Genomic DNA, 22499 nt, shown 5'->3' with positions numbered 1-22499 from the left:
TTACCATGCTTTCCCTCTCTCTTTCACACCTAAGAACTGACCGTCTCATTGGGGCACCTCCTCGCCATGCCTCCATTGCCAAAGGGAGATGGACCATCAACCCGTGACGGTGTTTATATCCAACTGCCACTCCGTTTTCAGGTGAGACCACAACACTGAACATTTACATAACTTCAGAGTGCTTCATATGCACTCACTGACCACCCTTCCCAACCCGTTCGGGAGGCAGATCGCCGTTCCCCCATGCACCTGATGAGAAACTACCGGTGCCGGACGTGAAGGGCCCGTGTCAAAATTTACTGGACCCAGGGTTTGGCCGCTACGATCCCTCCTTTGGGTGCAGAGTTGTGAGAGTCGCTGGGAAGCCCCTTCCCCCCAAAGCGCTTGCAGCCGGGACGCGGGACCCAGCCCTGCTCCGTGTTCCAGGCTTCGCTATTTCACGCTTCCCTTTTCCACTCGTATCCGCCCCCTGGCCTCCGCCCTGAGGGCGCCATGCAGCGGGAGACAGGGAAGCGGAAACCAGGCTAAATGAGCCGGAGCAGGGGAGACGCAGTAATAGGAGGGGGGTCGCCTCCCACTTCCCCTGGGTGCCTCCCAGGTAAATATGCCTGCGGGATCCAACCGCCGGGGTCCGCAGCAGCAGCTCGGGGCTCTGGCCGCTTCTCCGGCCGCAGCGGGGCGGCGCCGGGGGAGGGGACCCCGCTGCAGACAGAGCCCTGTCAAATGGTGCGTGGAGGGACCCGGCTGGGGGCAGCTCCGGCGAGTCCAGCACCAGCTGGATCAAGCCGGGGCGAGCGGACTTGTGCGAGTGGAGAGGCGGCTGCTTTGGGGAAGGGCTCAGGCGGCTCCCGCACAACCCGCCGTAGCGGCTGGTGGCGAGCCCAGCCCACGCCCTGGAGCGCCTGCAGGGGCCAGTGAACGGGCTGCCCCGGCCCCAGCCCGGCCAGGGACAACAGTCCTGAGCCGGGTGGGAGCAGCAGCCAGGGCTGCCCCGAGAGGATCGTAGCGGGCCAGGGAGCGCTCAACTGCTGAGGCAAGGGGATCCCAGTGCAAAGGCTGGGGCCCTGGGTCTGGACTCATGTACTTCAGGACACCGGACCCAGAGGGAGCCAGGCCCGCCCTTGAGCCTGCCCGGACCCGCCCTGTTTCTGGGAAATCCTGTGACTGCCGTGCAAGGGAAGTAGTGGGCCGCAGGGGGCAGCAGATAAAACCGGCCTTGCCTGCACTACAGAATTACGGTGACGTTAAGTTAAGGGGACATACAGTCACCGCAGTATCTGAAGTGGTGCGTCACATCCACACTGTGCTCCTTCTGTCTGTGGTGCGTGTCCTCACCAGGAGCGCCTCCACTCACTGAAGTGGGGCACTGTGAGGCACTCTCAGCTGGAGCCCCCCCACCCTGGGACTGACAGCCTGAGCTGGCTGGGGCTCGCACAGCTGGAGTGTGCGGCTAGCAACACAGCAGCCAGCCTGCGAGTGCCCAGCTGAAGCCAGGGTTCTGGGGACTGACAGGTTCTCCACCCCACAGCAGCAGTCCTGGGAGCTCCAGGGCAGGGAGCGACCAGCAGTGAAATTGACATTGTTGTCAGTTTCACAACTGCTATTATTTCACATTTCCTCTCTGGCTCAGGCTGTCAGCCCCTGGGGACAGGGGGCTCTAGCTGTGAGCCCAGCACAGACTATGTAAGTAACAGTGTCTGCACAGACACTGCATTGCCATAACTACATAGAATCATAGAATATCAGGGTTGGAAGGGACCTCAGGAGGTCATCTAGTCTAACCCCCTGCTCGAAGCAGGACCAGTCCCCAACTAAATCATCCCAGCTAGGGCTTTGTCAATCCTGACCTTAAAAACCTCTGAGGAAGGAGATTCCACCACCTCCCTAGGTAACCCATTCCAGTGCTTCACCACCCTTCTAGTGAAAACGTTTTTCCTAATATCCATCCATCAACCTAAGCACTATGTCTCTCATGGAGGTGGCGTTATTAAAGTGACGTAGTGGACAAATTACATTGGTGGGAGCTACATTTTAGTGTAGATGCTTACAGGGTTAGGTCGTTGACTTAACTCTGTAGTGTAGACCAGACCACTGTGTCCCGCTGCACACGTTGGGCCATGTTGCCAATTGCATCGGCGTGCCAGAGTCTGTGTAACTATTGTCCAAAGATACTGCATGTGCTGGGTTGGGTCTGGTGGGATGCTTCACGTCTCCCATCCGTATGAGGCTTCCCATCAGAAAGTCCAATGGGCTATTTCAGGGGCAGCGTGAGGGATGGATGGGAAGTGCTGCCGGGCTCAGAATGCAGGAATGGAACTTCCACACTGTTGTGACAGCAGGAGCCAGTTACACATGAAATGGCCCCTTTCCCACTGTGCTCTGATCTAATGAGTGGTGCCTTACATAAGGTAATCAGGAGAGCCCAGTGGAGAGAGCCCCATGCAGTTCCTCACCTGACCCCTGCTGGAGTTGCTCTGCCTCCCTCCCGCAATGGGCAATAATATACACCTCACAGTCTGTATCTGGTTCCCACAGAATCTCAGCTCAGCTCTGTTTAGCTCAGCTTTGGAAAGATGCTGTGGGACAGATGCCCAGCTGCTTTAAGTTTGGGTAGCTCCAGTGACTAGAATGGAGCTACACTGATTTACACTAGTGGATCTGGCCTTGTATCTTTTCCAGTTCTAAGCTTAAGGCATTAAGTACACTTGCATTGTTCACTCCTGGGGGAATTCTGTGCCAAAAAATTAAAAATTCTACGCACAATATTTTAAAATTCTGTAAATCTTATTTGTCAAAATAATACTATTTAATCATGCCACTTTCAACTATTTTGGTAATTTATTTAAAAAATACCTATCAGCAAGGATGTTTGTAACAATATAGACACACAAAATTTCGCCCAGGAGTAGAGAGTTAAAGAAACCCCTGTGACAACCAAGTTCCTGTTTCTCTGCCTCCTCCCCGCGAGAGCCCAGCTAGGTGGCCAGACACTCACACCCCCACCCAGATCCCAGCCATGCCCCCCCAGTCCAGAAACTCATACCTCCTACCCCCCCCAGAGCCCAGCTGTGGCCCCTCCCAGCCCAGACACTCACACCCTCTACACCCCAGAGGCCAGCTGCAAGGCCCCCTGTCCCCAGCGCAGACACAAACTCCCCCTATGCCCCAGAACCCAGGTGTGATCCCCCCAGCCCAGACATTCACATCCCCTAACCCCCAGAGCCCAGCTGTGGCCCCCTCAGCCCAGACACTCACACACTACCTTCCCCCCGAGCCCAGGGATACAGAGGGAGAAACAGCCTGATGCTGAGTCCTGGGCTTGCATGGAGTTTCCTGCACGCCCACGCTGCCTGCCTTTGGGGCGTGTTGGGAACCCTCCAGTTCCCTCCCCCAGCCTTGTCTTCTATTTGTGAGATGAGCTCTGCCAGATCCCGTGGCCCCTGGTGGTGGGCAACATCTCTGCCGCCCATTTCTGTGGGGAAAAAATGGAAGTTCTGTGTGCACAACATTAATTTCTACAAAATTCTGCATTGTGCAGGGGCACAGTACATTCCCCCAGGAGTCCTTGTTGTGTAAATGCCAAATAATTTTGCCTCTTTGTGCTCTGGGCACAGAGGAATAGCAGTAAACTTTCCAGCCAGAGCAGCAAAGTGTAAAATAGCACAGAAACTGTATGAAGCAGCAGAGAAAAGAGCAAGAAATACCCGCATCAAACACTCATTCTCAGCCTTGTTTGTTTTGTACTCTCCCTGGGGGAGCAGTTTCCTGCAAGTACTTGGTCCCCTGTCCACTAGCTCCTTGGGATTTGGAACAGCAAACTACAACAGACAGATAGTTAGGTCCCTCCTGGTAGTAAGTAGAGCTCACTCTCTTGAAGTTGGCGGCAGGGAGTGGGGGAAAGAGAGGGAGTCTTTGTAGGAGGAGACTGGAGGTTGCAGCAGCAGATGTTCTGGGCTCAGAGGGCAGTAGACAATGACAATCCTTAGTTCCCTTACACACACCATGAACCCTTCACTGCCTTACCCATTAGCTCTGTTCCTTAATCTTTCTATTCCTCTATCTTCATTCCCAGCTCAGTCCCCTCTCCCCATGTCCCATCTCTCTCTACTTCACTATTATTATGAGTGCTGAGTACTGGCATTGCACACAGTTGTTTGTAGTGGAAGTTTAGTCTTTTCTTTTCCTAGTTTCAGTAGCCTTTTGTTGTTTTTTCATTGTGGTTGTTGAATGCAGAAATTTCACACCCCCACCCAGATCCCAGCCATGCCCCCCCAGTCCAGAAAGTCACACCCCATACCACCCCCCAGAGCCCAGCTGTGGCCCCTCCCAGCCCAGATACTTATACCCTCTACACCCCAGAGGCCACCTGCAAGGCCCCCTGTCCCCAGCACAGACACAAGCTCCCCCTACCCCCCAGAACCCAGGTGTGATCCCCCTCAGCCCAGACACTCACACACTACCTTCCCCCCGAGCCCAGGGATACAGAGGGAGAAACAGCCTGATGCTGAGTCCTGGGCTTGCATGGAGTTTCCTGCACGCCCACGCTGCCTGCCTTTGGGGCGTGCTGGGAACCTTCCAGTTCCCTCCCCCAGCCTTGTCTTCTATTTGTGAGATGAGCTCTGCCAGATCCCGTGGCCCCTGGTGGTGGGCAACATCTCTGCCGCCCATTTCTGTGGGGAAAAAATGGAAGTTCTGTGTGCACAACATTAATTTCTACAAAATTCTGCATTGTGCAGGGGCACAGTACATTCCCCCAGGAGTCCTTGTTGTGTAAATGCCAAATAATTTTGCCTCTTTGTGCTCTGGGCACAGAGGAATAGCAGGAAACTTTCCAGCCAGATTTCAGAGTAACAGCCGTGTTAGTCTGTATTCGCAAAAAGAAAAGGAGTACTTGTGGCACCTTAGAGACTAACCAATTTATTTGAGCATAAGCTTTCGTGAGCTACAGCTCACTTCATCGGATGCATACTGTGGAAAGTGTAGAAGATCTTTTTATACACACAAAGCATGAAAAAATACCTCCCCTCACCCTACTCTCCTGCTGGTAATATCTTATCTAAAGTGATCACTCTCCTAACAATGTGTATGATGATCAAGTTGGGCCATTTCCAGCATAAATCCAGGTTTTCTCTCTCCCCCACCCCACTCCCCCAAACACACACACAAACCCACTCTCCTGTTGGTAATAGCTTATCTAAAGTGACCACTCTCCTTACAACACGGCTGTTACTCTGAAACCTGTCATTATGCAAGGCACTGCATTTAGCCGTATGGAGTGGAAATCTATCAACTGCATGAAAACACTTGTACAGATACAGACAGACATCATCTTCCTTTCCAAATGCAAACAGATGGACATCGTACCAAAAGGACTGAAGGTAAAAAATCCATTACAATCTACATACCACACAGACTATGCTCACAGCTTGTGCCACACGCTCTCAAAGAAACTGCGGAACCACCTGATCAACATCCTCTACAGCAAACAGGGAAAGATAAAAAATGAGCTCTCAAAAATGGATACTCTCATAAAAAACCAACCTTCCACACAAACTTCCTCATGGCTGGACTTTACCAAAACTAGACAAGCCATTTACAACACACACTTTGCTTCTCTACAAAAGAAAAAGGACACTAAACTTTCTAAACTACTACATGCCACAAGAGGCCACATCAATGGTTCCCTCAACCCACCCAGCAATATTGTTAACCTATCCAATTATACTCTTAGCCCAGCAGAAGCAGCTGTCCTATCTCGGGGCCTCTCCTTCTGCCCCTCCACCCCCACGAACATGATACAGTTCTGTGGTGACCTAGAATCCTATTTTCGACATCTCCGACTCAAGGAATATTTCCAACATACCTCTGAACAACATACTAATCCACAGAGACCTCTCTACCAACACTACAAAAAGAAGGATTCTAGGTGGACTCCTTCTGAAGGTCAAGACAGCAGACTGGACTTCTACATAGAGTGCTTCCGCCGACGTGCACGGGCTGAAATTGTGGAAAAGCAGCATCACTTGCCCATAACCTCAGCCGTGCGGAACACAATGCCATCCACAGCCTCAGAAAAAACTCTGACGTCATAATCAAAAAGGCTGACAAAGGAGGTGCTGTTGTCATCATGAATAGGTCGGAATATGAACACGAGGCTGCTCGGCAGCTCTCCAACACCACTTTCTACAAGCCGTTACCCTCTGATCCCACTGAGAGTTACCAAAAGAAACTACAGCATTCGCTCAAGAAACTCCCTGAAAAAGCACAAGATCAAATCTGCACAGACACACCCCTGGAACCCCGACCTGGGATATTCTATCTACTACCCAAGATCCATAAACCTGGAAATCCTGGGCACCCTATCATCTCAGGCATTGGTACCCTGACAGCAGGATTGTCTGGCTCCCTCCTCAGGCCCTACGCTACCAGCACTCCCAGCTACCTTCGAGACACCACTGTCTTCCTGAGGAAACTACAATCCATCGGTGATCTTCCTGATAACACCATCCTGGCCACTATGGATGTAGAAGCCCTCTACACCAACATTCCACACAAAGATGGACTACAAGCCATTAAGAACACTATCCCCGATAATATCACGGCTAACCTGGTGGCTGAACTTTGTGACTTTGTCCTTACCCATAAATATTTTACATTTGGGGACAATGTATACCTTCAAATCAGTGGCACTGCTATGGGTACCCACATGGCCCCACAGTATGCCAACATTTTTATGGCTGACTTAGAACAACGCTTCCTCAGCTCTCGTCCCCTAACGCCCCTACTCTACTTGTGCTATATTGATGACATCTTCATCATCTGGACCCATGGAAAAGAAGCCCTTGAGGAATTCCACCATGATTTCAACAATTTCCATCCCACCATCACCTCAGCCTGGTCCATTCCACACAAGAGATCCACTTTGTGGACACTACAGTGCTAATAAGCGATGGTCACATAAACACCACCCTATACCGGAAACCTACTGACCGCTATTACTACCTACATGCCTCCAGCTTTCACCCTGACCACACCACACGATCCATTGTCTACAGCCAAGCTCTGTGATACAACCGCATTTGCTCCAACCCCTCAGACAGAGACAAACACCTACAAGATCTCTATCAAGCATTCTTACAACTACAATACCCACCTGCGGAAGTGAAGAAACAGATTGATAGAGCCAGAAGAGTTCCCAGAAGTCACCTACTACAGGACAGGCCTAACAAAGAAAATAACAGAACGTCACTAGCCATCACCTTCAGCCCCCAGCTAAAACCCCTCCAACACATTATTAAGGATCTACAACCTATCCTGAAGGATGACCCAACACTCTCACAAATCTTGGGAGACAGGCCAGTCCTTGCCTACAGACAGCCCCGCAACCTGAAGCAATACTCACCAACAACCACATACCACACAACAGAGCCACTAGCCCAGGAACCTATCCTTGCAACAAAGCCCGTTGCCAACTGTGCCCACATATCTATTCAGGGGACACCATCACAGGGCCTAATAACATCAGCCACACTATCAGAGGCTCGTTCACCTGCACATCCACCAATGTGATATGTGGCAGCAATGCCCCTCTGCCATGTGCATTGGTCAAACTGGACAGTCTCTACGTAAAAGAATAAATGGACACAAATCAGATGTCAAGCATTATAACATTCATAAACCAGTCGGAGAACACTTCAATCTCTCTGGTCACGCGATTACAGACATGAAAGTTGCGATATTACAACAAAAAAACTTCAAATCCAGACTCTAGCGAGAGACTGTTGAATTGGAATTCATTTGCAAATTGGATACAATTAACTTAGACTTGAATAGAGACTGGGAGTGGCTAAGTCATTATGCAAGGTAACCTATTTCCCCTTGTTTTTTCCTACCGCCCCCCACAGACGTTCTTGTTAAACCCTGGATTTGTGCTGGAAATGGCCCACCTTGATGATCATACACATTGTAAGGAGAGTGGTCACTTTAGATAAGCTATTACCAACAGGAGAGTGGGTTTGTGTGTGTGTTTGGGGGGGCGGGGGGGGAGAGAAAACCTGGATTTGTGCTGGAAATGGCCCAACTTGATTATCATACACATTGTAAGGAGAGTGATCACTTTAGATAATCTATTACCAGCAGGAGAGTGGGGTGGGGGGAGGTATTTTTTCATGCTTTGTGTGTATAAAAAGATCTTCTACACTTTCCACATTATGCATCCGATGAAGTGAGCTGTAGCTCACGAAAGCTTATGCTCAAATAAATTGGTTAGTCTCTAAGGTGCCACAAGTACTCCTTTTCTTTTTCCAGCCAGAGCAGCAAAGTGTAAAATAGCACAGAAACTGCATGAAGCAGCAGAGAAAAGAGCAAGAAATACCTGCATCAAACACTCATTCTCAGCCTTGTTTGTTTGGCACTCTCCCTGCGGGAGCAGTTTCCTGCAAGTACTTGGTCCCCTGTCCACTAGCTCCTTGGGATTTGGAACAGCAAACTACAACAGACAGATAGTTGGGTCCCTCCTGGTAGTAAGTAGAGCTCACTCTCTTGAAGTTGGCGGCAGGGAGTGGGGGAAAGAGTGGGAGTCTTTGTAGGAGGAGACTGGAGGTTGCAGCAGCAGATGTTCTGGGCTCAGAGGGCAGTAGACAATGACAATCCTTAGTTCCCTTACACACACCATGAACCCTTCACTGCCTTACCCATTAGCTCTGTTCCTTAATCTTTCTATTCCTCTATCTTTATTCCCAGCTCAGTCCCCTCTCCCCATGTCCCATCTCTCTCTACTTCACTACTATTATGAGTGCTGAGTACTGGCATTGCACACAGTTGTTTGTAGTGGATGTTTAGTCTTTTCTTTTCCTAGCTTCAGTAGCCTTTTGTTTTTTTCATTGTGGTTGTTGAATGCAGAAATTTCTACATCTGGGCTTTCCTAGGTTAACTGTCAGCTTTCCCAGATGTCCAGCTCTGCTCCTATAAAGATCACAACCAGTCATTACATCCTAAACCCATTCTAGTACATAGATTTCTTTTAGAATTCTTAAACTTATAATATTGTCATGGTTTTCAGGGCTCTGCTCAAATATCTGGTTCTGGAGGTGCACTACAGGGATTCTTGCTGTTGTTTCGGTTTTGATCTTGTGTATTCACCTTGGTAAGTATTTAAGTAATTTTAAAATAAAGTATTATTTACCTCTACAGTTAAGAGAACTCCAGATTTTCATATAGAAACCAAAACCAAATTTAGTTTGTTCATAACTCCCATTATTTGAGAGTTAAATAGGTGTCCCTTGAGAGAGACACTTCATTTTAAGACTCAGTTTCAAGACTGGAGAGGTGAAACCCATAGCAGTAGAAATGGTAAGGGCCATATGTAGTCCTGGTTTACACGTGACTTGTGAATGTGTGACCTTGTCTATTTCCAGATTCAAAAAAACACTCCTTCAGTTCACAGGCAGAAGATTTCCCTGGCCCTGACTCTTTAATTTCTGGCCCTGACTCTTTAAAAAAATGAAAGCTAAAATAATGCAGAAACTGATGAGACTGCCAAAAAATGCTGCTCTGGCATAACAGCCAAGGCTGGCTCAGTCGAACACTGATGTTATCAGAAGTTGGGGAGATTTTTTTTTAATTTGCAAAAAGAAAAGGAGTACTTGTGGCACCTTAGAGACTAACCAATTTATTTGAGCATGAGCTTTCGTGAGCTACAGCTCACTTCATCAGATGTATACCGTGGAAACTGCAGCAGACTTTATATATACACAGAGAATATGAAACAATACCTCCTCCCACCCCACTGTCCTGCTGGTAATAGCTTATCTAAAGTAATCGTCAGGTTAGGCCATTTCCAGCACAAATCCAGGTTTTCTCACCCTCCACCCCCCCACACAAATTCACTCTCCTGCTGGTGATAGCCCATCCAAAGTGACAACTCTTTACACAATGTGCATGATAATGAAGTTAGGCCATTTCCTGCACAAATCCAGGTTCTCTCACTCCCTCACCCCCCTCCAAAAACCACCCCCATACACACACAGACTCACTCTCCTGCTGGTAATAGCTCATCCAAACTGACCACTCTCCAAGTTTAAATCCAAGTTAAACCAGAACATCTGGGGGGAGGGGGGGGGTAGGAAAAAACAAGAGGAAATAGGCTACCTTGCATAATGACTTAGCCACTCCCAGTCTCTATTTAAGCCTAAATTAATAGTATCCAATTTGCAAATGAATTCCAATTCAGCAGTTTCTCGCTGGAGTCTGGATTTGAAGTTTTTTTGTTTTAAGATAGCGACCTTCATGTCTGTGATTGCGTGACCAGAGAGATTGAAGTGTTCTCCGACTGGTTTATGAATGTTATAATTCATATATAATTAATTATATAATTATAATAATAACAGACTCCAGCGAGAAACTGCTGAATTGGAATTCATTTGCAAATTGGATACTATTAATTTAGGCTTAAATAGAGACTGGGAGTGGCTAAGTCATTATGCAAGGTAGCCTATTTCCTCTTGTTTTTTCCTACCCCCCCCTCCCCCCCGATGTTCTGGTTTAACTTGGATTTAAACTTGGAGAGTGGTCAGTTTGGACGAGCTATTACCAGCAGGAGAGTGAGTCTGTGTGTGTATGGGGGTGGTTTTTGGAGGGGGGTGAGGGAGTGAGAGAACCTGGATTTGTGCAGGAAATGGCCTAACTTCATTATCATGCACATTGTGTAAAGAGTTGTCACTTTGGATGGGCTATCACCAGCAGGAGAGTGAATTTGTGTGGGGGGGTGGAGGGTGAGAAAACCTGGATTTGTGCTGGAAATGGCCTAACCTGACGATTACTTTAGATAAGCTATTACCAGCAGGACAGTGGGGTGGGAGGAGGTATTGGTTCATATTCTCTGTGTATATATAAAGTCTGCTGCAGTTTCCACGGTATACATCTGATGAAGTGAGCTGTAGCTCACGAAAGCTCATGCTCAAATAAATTGGTTAGTCTCTAAGGTGCCACAAGTACTCCTTTTTCTTTTTGCGAATACAGACTAACACGGCTGTTACTCTGAAACCTTTTTTAATTTGGGAATTTGGTCTGTTGTTTTCACAAGCTGCCTTCTGGTTACTGTAATCTCTTTAGGCCAGGGATCAGGTCTCTCTTATGAGGTTGTTCAGCATCTAGCACCCTCTAGGAAACATAAAAATGATACAGGTTCATTAAATTTAAATCTCAGCCCAGTGTTATATTTGATTTCCTGTAATATTTTCAATTGTTTTGAGCTCTTGTCTGCAGAGGGCATAAATTGAGGGCTGGGCTAGGTAGCTCCAGGAAGTCTGCTCTGGGAGATCTGACTGGCAGAAATGTGATGGTTTGTTGTTGTTTTTTAGCGGTAAACAGCTCATCAGGGAAAGGTTCTTCTGGCTCTCCTCCTCCAGAACCATGCCCTGCCGACTGGCTGTACCACCAAAGGAAATGTTACTGCTTCTCTGAGAAAGAAGAGGACTGGAACTCTAGTCAGAGCTTTTGTGCCTCACACAACAGCTCCCTAATTGTAATTGAAAGCCAGCAGGAACTGGTAAGGGAATGAAATATGATAGTTTCACCCCCTCCCATCTCCTGGGATCTGTGTGATTCCCCACTCTCTCATTCTGCTTTCTCATCTGAATGGCTGTAAATCCAGTCAAGGAGTGTGACAAGGTACAGTGCACAGAAAAACATGAAGATAAGAATGGCCATACTGGGTCAGACCAAAGGTCCATCTAGCCCAGTACCCTGTCTTCCAACAATGGCCAATGCCAGGTGCCCCAGAGGGAATGAACAGAACAGGTAATCACCAAGTGATCCATCCCCTGTCATCCATTCCCAGCTTCTCTTCTGGAGCTGCAGTCTTCAACCCCGGTAGTTAATGTTTTAAAAGTTGCCCATGGAATGCCTCATTTAACCTTTGGATTGATCACATTGACAAATGCTGGTGTCTGAGGCGACTGTCTGTGAAAACAGTGTTCCGTCTTCCTTATCTGTAACCAGACATAAATTCTCTCAGAGTTACCAGGACCCACTGAGGACAACGAGCCTGGATACTTGTGTTAGCCCCAGTTTGGGAGTGAGGTAACAGTTCTCTTCCACTGAGATTTGCCATTTCTCTTGAATTTTAAATTTTAGTGCTGGGATGTTAGAAATGGTCCCACTCCAGCCCAGCTCTGAAATATAGGAAAAAATTCTCTCCTTTCCCTGGTCTGTCCCTTAAATGGAGCTGCAGCAGTGAACAGGGCCCCAAAAAGCCCCATAGCCAGCCAGAAAAGAACTGCCTCAGCTGAAGGGAGCGCTGCACAGCCCCCATCCCTAACCTCAGCATAGTGGTCATACTGGGGGCAGAAGGGGAGTCTGCAGAGCAAGCTGCTCTGTGGGTTTGGGGCAGCTCCATGTTGCAAAGCTGCATGCAGCCAACCCAGGAAGGTCTGTTCTGAATTAGAAAAGGCTTTTGTGCTGCGCTTAGTTGTGCTAGGGGCCACACTGGCCCTAGCCATCACAGACGTTTGCTTCCCTTTGTCTCCACTCTGCCCAGACTGCACCTGTTTGTGTGGTGGCTCCTAGATGGGCAGTACACACTCCCACCCTACACCTTCACTACAGGAAACTTTGCACTGTACTGAAGCTCCTTATCTTCATTTTCAAGACCCTCTATAATCTGGCTGCTGACTGTAACTCTGCTCTCATTTTCTCCTATTTCCCACCTTGCTCTGTATGCTCCTTCCAGTCTTGTTGCCTCACTGCTCCCTTCATCTTTTCCCATGCTTGGTTTGGCACCATCTGTTTTCTTGCTTCCAACACTTGGAACAATTCCTCTCTCCTCATTCACATCCCTCTGTAAAACCTACTTCTTCCAGGAATCCTTCTTCTGGTCTCTACACCAATGATTTCTCCAATCTGCTTTGCCTAAACTGTTGTCCACTGTTCTGTTGATGTTACACTGTAGGCTGTTCAGGGCAGGGACATAACTTATTCTCTATTTTGTACAGTCGGGTGCTCATGAGTCTATGTAAATACTTAATAATTGTCTGTGTTCATCCAGGTTCTTCTAGTAGACTCTATACATTGCTACAGTGTCAGAGCGCCTCCATGGCTCAATATAAATGCTTAACATTAGTCCATGGCAGTCTTTTGAGCAGAGACTTCCAATCTGGCTGAATTTTGGGGTGCTTTTCTTTATGTGGATATCACAGGATCCACACTTATGATTTTGATGTCAGCTCTCAAGAGGTGAAAGGCTGGTACATTAACCCATAGTCCTCTGGGACAAGGGAAAGATCATCCTTTCAATTTCTAGTCTGGAACAAAGATTGCTCCTTGTGGGTTTTTTCCTACAGAAATTTATAATGAAAATAACAAAGCAAGATCCGTGGATTGGACTTCGCAAGACAGGAGAAGAATTCCATTGGGTAAACGGGACTCCATTAGATACAAATCTGTAAGTTGATATTGACTTGTATTGCCCTGGATACATGATAACAGAAGGGTTAATGAAGGGTTCCCGGAATAAGCAGAATGTATGGAGTGATTTGAAGGTAGAGTTAAAATGCTGGCGATACAAGTAGCATTGTCTCTGATGCATCTGAGATTATGAGACCGCAGAGAGGATGATAGACTGGGGTAGGCAGCTAGATTTTGAATCTGTCATGTAGCATTGGCAAAATCAGAGGAGGTGTTAAGGTGGAGAGAAAAGCTGAGAACACAAAGGAAAGAATCCTAAGGAGCAAAGAGAGAGAGAGAGAGAGAGAGAGAGGAGGAAGAGGACTTAGTAAAATTGGTGCTGAAGGAGTGGTCAGCAAAGCAGGAGTGAATCCAAGAAAGCCCAAAGCTACAGAGTCTGAGAGGAGAGAGAGATCAGTGGTATAAAGGCAGCAGGCACACCAGAAAGGCTGACAGAGAAGTGCCCCTTTGAATTAGCAAATCAAAGGTTGTCTGTGACCTTGGTCAGGCATTTTCACTGGAATGGAAAGGGCTGAGGATAGACTGGAAAGCACCAAGAAGAGGAGGCCAAGGCAGCAGGAGCAGACAGCATATCTTAAGGTACATCTACATGGCACACCACTGGTGACAGTGTGTAGGGTATGTATTGCTTCATGCTGCAGTGGAAAAGCAGGCTGTATTCATACTGTGGTGGTGTGCAGTCACACACAGCCGTGAAAAGCTCTGGTCAGGGGGTGGCAGTGGAGGAAGGCTCCTGCAAGTCCCTACTGCCAAAGGCTTTCCCACTGCTCCCCCTCTATTTGAGCCTTTCACTATGCCAGGGTCTTTCACTGTGGTAGGGAATCCCCTTTACTGGAGCCTTTCTCCAGTGCCTTCCCCCACCATTGAATTTCTCTACTGCTGGAGACTCTGCCTGTGGCAGGGAAAGTCGCTGGTAGTGGGACACTGCTAAAGACAGCAGTGTAGACAGGGAAGGCACTGCTTGGGCATGTAGAGATCCCTATAGCGTACGAGTGCAGGTGTATTTACTTGCCTAAGCAATGCTTCACCATTTGGGAAAAGGGGTAAAAAGTGAGATGGCAAAATTTGCAGATGATATGAGACTACTCAAGATAGTCAAGTCCAAAGGAGACTGTAGATAGTTACAAAGGGATCTCACAAAACTGGGTGAGTAGGCAACAAAATGGTAGATGAAATTCAATGTTGCTAAATGCAAAGTAATGCACATGGCAAAATATAGTCCCAACTATACATGTAAAATGATGGGGTCTAAATCCCATCATTTTACATGTATAATAAGGGGGGGTGTGTGATAGCTCAGTGGTTTGAGCATTGGCCTGCTAAACCCAGGGTTGTGAGTTCAATCCTTGAGGGGGCCATTTAGGGATCTGGGGCAAAAATTGGGGATTGGTCCTGCTTTGAGCAGGGGGTTGGACTAGATGACCTCCTGAGGTCCCTTCCAACCCTGATAGTCTATGATTCTATGATTCTATGAAATGAGCTGTTACCACTCAAGAAAGAGATCTTGGAGTCATTGTGGATAGTTCTCTGAAAACATCCACGCAGTGTGCAGCAGCAGTCAAAAAAGCAAACAGAATGTTGTGAATCATTAAAAAAGGGACAGATAATAAGACAGAAAAATGTCATGTTGGGCGGCACTTACCTCAGGCGGCTCCTGGTTAGCGGCAGAGCAGGGCTAATGCAGGCTCCCTGCATGCCCTGGCTCCGCACGGCTCCGGAAGCGGCCGGCATGTCCCTGTGGCCCCTAGGCACAGCTGTGATCAGGAAGGCTCCGCGTGCTGCCTCCGCCTGTGCAGCTCCCATTCACTAGGAACCCCCTAACCCCCTGTCTCAGCCCTGAGCCACTCCCGTGCTCCAAACCGCTTGGCTCCAGCCTGCAGCCCCCTCCTGAACCCCAAACCCCGCATCCCCGGCCCCACCCGAGAGCCCGTTCCCCGAGCCGGAGCCCTCATCCTCTCCTGCATCCCGCATCCCGCCCCCCCGCTCCATCCCAGTGAAAGTGAGTGAGGGTGGGGGAGAGTGAGTGTTGGAGGGAGGGGGGAGGGAGTGAGTGGGAGCTGGGGCCTCAGAGAAAGGGCAGGACCTTGGGGGAGGGGCTGGGCAAGGGTGTTCGGTTTTGTGCGATTAGAAAATTTGCAACCCTAACCAACCACCTGATGTTTAATTCTAGAGACTGTTAGTGTGACTGTGTGACCTGATTTCCATTTCTGGGTCACTGCAGGGGCGGAGAAGGGCGAGCTGTTAGCTAGCCAAGACCTAAGTTCCCTCTGAGCTGCGCGGCTGAGCAGGTGCTCAGGGCTGCAGCGGGAAGAGATGCCTCTCCCCCAACCCTGGACCTGCTGTGGTGGGGAGAAGGGCCCCGGCCCCAAGCCAGCCGCGGACCTGCCAAAGCCCCAACCCAACCCCGGATCTTCCACGGGCGGGGGGCAGGTGCCTCTCTCCTGGCCCCTGACCTGTCATGGCCGGGGGAGACGCGCCCGGCCCCAACCCAACCCAGCCCCGGCCCGGACCTGCTGCAGCCGGGTGATGGGTGCCCCTCTCCCGGCCCCAACCCTGCCCCAGATCAGACCTCACATGGTCTGCCCAGGTGCTCCTTTGGGGGAGAGAGCTGGGGGGAGTCCTCTCTCCCCGCCATAGGCCCGGGGGAGGCTGCATCCCAAACCACGCATCCCCAGCCGCACCACAGAGCCAGCATCCCGAGCCAGAGCTCTCACCCCCAATCTTCTGCCCCAGCCCTGATCCCCCCTTCCACACACCGTACCCCCCTAGGCCCCACCCCCGCCACATGAAATTTGTTGTGTGCACCAATATGGATGATGTCACACATCACCTCCATATTCATGCACATAACAAAATTCATTCCGCACATGTGTGAGAAAAATGAGAGGGAACACGGGGCAGGACTCAAGCCATGAAGGGCTTTGATCATAGACTCAACAGCTAAAATATTACCCAGAAGCAGATAGTGAGCTAGTGAAGTTCACAAAGGATTGGTGTACTATGGTGTCCTGATTTCCATTTCTGTAGCTGTCCCAGCTTTCATGAAGCTTTCATGGGTAGCCCGACATACAGCTCAATGCATGTATCTGGTCCGGAGGTCACAGGTGCCTGGAGAATTGTGACAAGGGCCACATCTGAGAAAAATGGAGCAGAGCCTAGCCAGCTGCAGATGGAAACGTATTGTAGATATCAGATATCAGGAAAATTAAAGTCACCCATGAGAACCAGTGCGTGCGATCTAGTAGCTTCTGCGAGTTGCCGGAGGAAAGCCTCATCCACCTCATCCCCCTGGTCCGGTGGTCTATAGCAGACTCCCACCACTACATCACTCTTGTTGCTCACACTTCTAAACTTAATCCAGAGACACTCAGGTTTTTCTGCAGTTTCGTACCGGAGCTCTGAGCAGTCATACTGCTCCCTTACATACAGTGCTACTCCCCCACCTTTGCTGCCCTGCCTGTCCTTCCTGAACAGTTTATAACCATCCACGACAGTACTCCAGTCATGTGAGTTATCCCACCAAGTCTCTGTTATTCCAATCACGTCATAATTCCTTGACATCACCAGGACCTCCAGTTCTCCCTGCTTGTTTCCAAGGCTTTGTGCATTTGTATATAAGCACTTGAGATAACCTGCTGATCGCTCCTCATTCTCAGTATGAGGCAGGAGTCCTCCCCTCACAGACGTTCCTGCTTGTGCTTCCTCCCGGTATCCCGCTTTCCCACTTACCTCAGGGCTTTGGTCTCCTTCCCCCGGTGAACCTAGTTTAAAGCCCTCCTCATTAGGTTAGCCAGCCTGCTCGCAAAGATGCTCTTCCCTCTCTTCGTAAGATGGAGCCCGTCTCTGCCCAGCACTCCTCCTTCATGGAACACCATCCCATGGTCAAAGAATCCAAAGCCTTCTCTCCGACACCACCTGCGTAGCCATTCGTTGACTTCCACGATTCGACGGTCCCTGCCCCGGCCTTTTCCTTCCACGGGGAGGATGGACGAGAACACCACTTGCGCCTCAAACTCCTTTATCCTTCTTCCCAGAGCCACGTAGTCCGCAGTGATCCGCTCAAGGTCATTCTTGGCAGTATCATTGGTGCCCACATGGAGAAGCAGGAAGGGGTAGCGATCCGAGGGCTTGATGAGTCTTGGCAGTCTCTCCGTCACATCGCGAATCTTAGCCCCTGGCAAGCAGCAGACTTCTCGGTTTTCCCGATCAGGGCGGCAGATAGATGACTCAGTCCCCTGGAGGAGAGAGTCCCCGACCACCGCCACCCGCCTCCTTCTCTTGGGAGTGGTGGTCGTGGAACCCCCCCATCTCAGGACAGTGCATCTCATGCCTTCCAACCACCAGAGTCTCCTTCTGCTTTCTCCCCCTAGACATATCATCTGGTCCACTCTCTGCAGAGGTACCTGTGGAGAGAACATGAAAGCGGTTAGTTACTTGTGTCCGCGTTGCTGGAACCCGGACATTCCCCCTTCTTCTTCTGGAAGTCACATGTTGCCAGGCTTCTTCACTGGCCTCTTGGCTCCGCTGTGCAACCTGCTCTAAATCTTTAGAGCTTTGTGCCCGTAGAAGCATATCCTGACTTTTGTCCAGAAAATCCTCAGTTTCTCGTATGCAACGTATTGTTTCTTGACTTTAGCAAAGCTTTTGACACGGTCTCCCACAGTATTCTTGTCAGCAAGTTAAAGAAGTACGGGCTGGATGAATGCACTATAAGGTGGGTAGAAAGTTGGCTAGATTGTCGGGCTCAACGGGTAGTGATCAATGGCTCCATGTCTAGTTGGCAGCCGGTGTCAAGTGAAGTGCCCCAGGGGTCGGTCCTGGGGCCGGTTTTGTTCAATATCTTCATAAATGATCGGGAGGATGGTGTGTATTGCACTCTCAGCAAATTTGCGGATGATACTAAACTGGGAGGAGTGGTAGATACACTGGAGGGCAGGGATAGGATACAGAGGGACCTAGACAAATTGGAGGATTGGGCCAAAAGAAATCTGATGAGGTTCAATAAGGATAAGTGCAGGGTCCTGCACTTAGGACGGAAGAACCCAATGCACAGCTACAGACTAGGGACCGAATGGCTAGGCAGCAGTTCTGCGGAAAAGGACCTAGGGGTGACAGTGGACGAGAAGCTGGATATGAGTCAGCAGTGTGCCCTTGTTACCAAGAAGGCCAATGGCATTTTGGGATGTATAAGTAGGGGCATAGCCAGCAGATCGAGGGACGTGATCATTCCCCTCTATTCGACATTGGTGAGGCCTCATCTGGAGTATTGTGTCCAGTTTTGGGCCCCACACTACAAGAAGGATGTGGATAAATTGGAGAGAGTCCAGCGAAGGGCAACAAAAATGATTAGAGGTCTGGAACACATGACTTAGTGAGGGAACTGGGATTGTTTAGTCTGCAGAAGAGAAGAATGAGGGGGGATTTGATAGCTGCTTTCAACTACCTGAGAGGTGGTTCCAGAGAGGATGGTTCTAGACTATTCTCAGTGGTAGAAGAGGACAGGACAAGGAGTAATGGTCTCAAGTTGCAGTGGGGGAGGTTTAGGTTGGATATTAGGAAAAACTTCTTCACTAGGAGGGTGGTGAAGCACTGGAATGCATTACCTAGGTAGAATCTCCTTCCTTAGAAGTTTTTAAGGTCAGGCTTGACAAAGCCCTGGCTGGGATGATTTAATTGGGGATTGTTCCTGCTTTGAGCAGGGGGTTGGACTAAATGACCTCCTGAGGTCCCTTCCAACCCTGATATTCTATGATTCTATGAAATAGCACTTCGGGGTTCTTGAAGTGTGTCAGATTCCCAGTAGCAGATGGGGATCTATAATGGCCCACAGGCTGTAATCCTCTTTGACAAATAGTGACAAATTCCCTCAGTAATGGTATGGAACCATTCCCCCAATACCCTGAAGCTCCTTTCCCAATGCATTCTTCTAGTATTGTTTCCATTTTAGCTGACTCTTAGCCATTTTGCTCACTCTAGTCCCAAACTCAGCCAGACATTGGAAAAACCAAAGGAACATGCACCATGTGGGCCACATGAGGAAAGACTTTGTGTGTCATCTGCATATTGATGACATCATAGCCCAAACCACCCATACACCTGTGCTGAGCAGGAAAAGGAATTCCCCTTAAATGACCCATCCGGGCAGATGAGCAAACACCCAGAAACACCTCTTCGGGGCTGTCAGACAGGAATGGAGGAATACCCATATATAAATAGTCCAATGTGCTGACTGCAAACCCAGGCTATTCATGTCATAGATCAAAAATGAAAGAAGACTTCGTAAAGGTTAAGGAGAACGTGTGGGAGACCTGAACTGGAGAGTTTTTGTGTTCTGAGGATCTGCTTCTGCTGTCACTTGCAGGACCGGCTCTCGGCACCAGCAAACCAAGCACGTGCTTGGGGAGGCACAATTGCAGGGGCTGCACTCTGGGTGTTTTTTTTTTTTTCTTGCTTGGGGTGGCAAAAAACCTAGAGCCAGTGTTAGCCGACGGCCAAGGATGTTTGGTGAGGTGCCAGCTATGCCCGTTTATACCATCCGTGACTTTAACCGCTAGGACGCACTGTCCCTTCGCGGCGGGCAGCCCGGGCTAGGCTGACGGATGCCCCAAGGTCCTAACCACCCGTGACTTTAACTGCTAGAGCTCAGAGCTCCTTCGCAGCGGGCAGTCAATACTGACTGACAGGTGCCCCAATGGCAGCACTAAGAGCCTCTCCACACCCGTGACTTTAAGTGCTAGAGCTCAGAGCTCCTTCGCAGCGGGCAGCCAGGATTGACTGACAGGTGCCCCAAGAGTTTGCCCCGTGGAGGCGGCACAACTCAACGCTAGGCTCTTAGTACTCTCACCTAATGGCCAGGCTTTAGAGCCAAAACGGCTGAGGTTCTTTAATTGTGTTGGCTGCTTTACAGTAAACCAGAGAAAACAAGTCAGGCTTATGCACAAATGGTTACCAAAATTTATTAAGCTAGATTCTAATCATGTGGTTACAAAATTGCTAGTGCCTACTTATTTAAATGTAGAGATGTTACACACACAAACAAGTTACAAAACTGAAGCCACAATCCCAAAGGAAGAAAACAAAGTATAGAGCTCTATTTCAAAATATGTGTACACTAAAGATAGGAGATCAGGTGTGGGTGCTTCTTACCCTCCTTGCATCTCTCGATTCCAGCGGTGCCAAGCCAGGATCGGTCACTCAATTCCGCGGAAAGACGAATAAGGGACAAGGCATAGGGACCCTCTTAGTTGCAGAAGCCTTGGGAGGCTGTCACTTATCTGACCAGCAGATAGATAGTGAAAAGCACTCCAAAATCATGGTGCTGTAGGTCCCCTACTTATACCTCTGTACTCCTTTATTCTCTTTCTCCTTTCTTATGCCAAATTGAGGCTGGTCTGTCTGGGTGACGCCAGCTTTCGCAAGAGTAGTTTACACTTGCAAGGGAGAGAAACAATAAGTGTTGACTACTGGACATTTCTTTTATCAGGGTAAATATTTTCCCAACTAGGATGTTGGTGTGTGTGCATCACGCTATTTAGTAGGGGCTAAAAGCCATGTCTGTCACAGGGCCTCTGCCTGCTGTGAGCTTAATCGTTGTATCTGCCCCCAGAGGCACACCTGTGCTTCTCACAGCTTCAAAGGCTGTGCTGGAATATATGTTAAGTGCCCTGTTCCGGCTTCCTCCTGTGTTTCCAGCAATGCTGGTCTGAGGCGGGGGGGGGGGGGGGGGGGGCTGGCTGTCTGGCTACATTCCACCCCCTGATGCACCACACTACATCCCAGATTGCAAGGTGGTGGTGATGCCAGCACCTCTTGCCCTCCTTGGGGAAATCTAGAAATACCCAACAACCAAATTAGAGGATGAGGGTTCGCGGAATTGGTTAGGATCCCTTTTTAGCTCTAGGTATCTGATTTGCGTGGAGGAAAGAGCAGTTTGAATCAAACGCTTCATAATACATAAAGTTACACAAAAAACAATTACAATAATTAAAATGGTTAAAACAGTATTCACAACCGAATGTAAAAACGGGGAGAGGGAAAACCCCAAGTGTTGAGCTAACCATTGCATCCATGAGGTTTGTCCATTCTCAGCCACTGCATGTAGTGGTACAAATTCAATTCCCAGTCCATTGGTTGAATCTAGCAAGGTGCACATCCAGCAATTTGTAGCACCAGCAGCTGAGGCGATGGTTTGGATTGCTCCCCGAAGAGGATGTTCTGGTATTGCCAAGGTGACTGGAGCCAACAGAAGGATCATGAGGGCTTGCAGGAACATATCTCTGGTGGGTCGTGTTCTAGCTAAAAAACTTATTTTAAAACCAAAAGCAAAAATTACACCTGCTATTATAAGTAATGGCAAATATATCAACAGTCCATAGTAGTCTCTAGTGATCAAACAGGTCTGCTGCATGGTCCATTTTGCTGACAGGTTAGCTGGCAGGTTGCTCGTGGGACCATTCCTGCAATAAATCACATGGTCAGCCGGTCTTGGATGCGATCCAAGCCTCTGTAATGGTTATTAGCCTTTTATCAGCATTTAAAGCACTCCATACACCTTTCTCTTTATAGGCGTGCAAAACGCAGGTAAAGGTTCCCAGGGCTGGGTGTTTAATCACAACAGTATCTCCGGGAGCATACTTGGAACTGTGCAGTGGTGTTCTGGCAGGGGAGATAGCTTTCCCTGTAGGGAAGAATCCCCTGCTGATTGGACTTCCTGTAGGAGTCTGTCTGTTGTTTAATCTCTGCACCACTTCGTCCAGTCTGTCTCCCCATGTGCCATCAGTAGGCTTCAAGTGATTCTTTAGCAACCCATTCCAGCGCTCGACCATGCCATTAGATTGAGGTCGATATGGAAGGTGGAAGGTCCATTGGACTCCATGTTTAAGGGTCCATTCCCTTACAAGTTTATTCTTAAAATGCGAACCATTATCTGATTGGATTTCTTGAGGCATTGGGACAATTGCTGTTAAGCGGTTTAGTCCCATAACTGTGGACAACCCTGTTGCCAATCGGGTTGGATATGCAAAACCAATCCCTGA

At 49.0% G+C, this 22499-nt stretch overlaps 1 protein-coding gene across 2 annotated transcripts in view; it reads left to right on the top strand.

Annotated features, from left to right (window-relative positions):
• Positions 1-465: 465 nt before the first annotated feature.
• Positions 466-22499, top strand: part of LOC144268717 (C-type lectin domain family 2 member L-like) — a 63933-nt gene continuing 41899 nt past the window's right edge. For both annotated transcript variants that reach the window (XM_077823892.1, XM_077823883.1), the window contains exons 1-4: positions 466-598; positions 9062-9145; positions 11361-11548; positions 13341-13441. In XM_077823892.1, coding sequence (XP_077680018.1) covers positions 529-598; positions 9062-9145; positions 11361-11548; positions 13341-13441 — 443 coding nt within the window. In that variant the 5' untranslated portion in view covers positions 466-528. The remainder of the gene's footprint in view (positions 599-9061; positions 9146-11360; positions 11549-13340; positions 13442-22499) is intronic.

Source organism: Eretmochelys imbricata, chromosome 1 (genome assembly GCF_965152235.1).
Source record: "Eretmochelys imbricata isolate rEreImb1 chromosome 1, rEreImb1.hap1, whole genome shotgun sequence".
Classification (NCBI taxonomy): Eukaryota; Metazoa; Chordata; order Testudines; family Cheloniidae; genus Eretmochelys; species Eretmochelys imbricata.
Note: the sequence above shows the minus strand (reverse complement) of the source record. Positions and strands in the feature narration are given on the sequence as shown.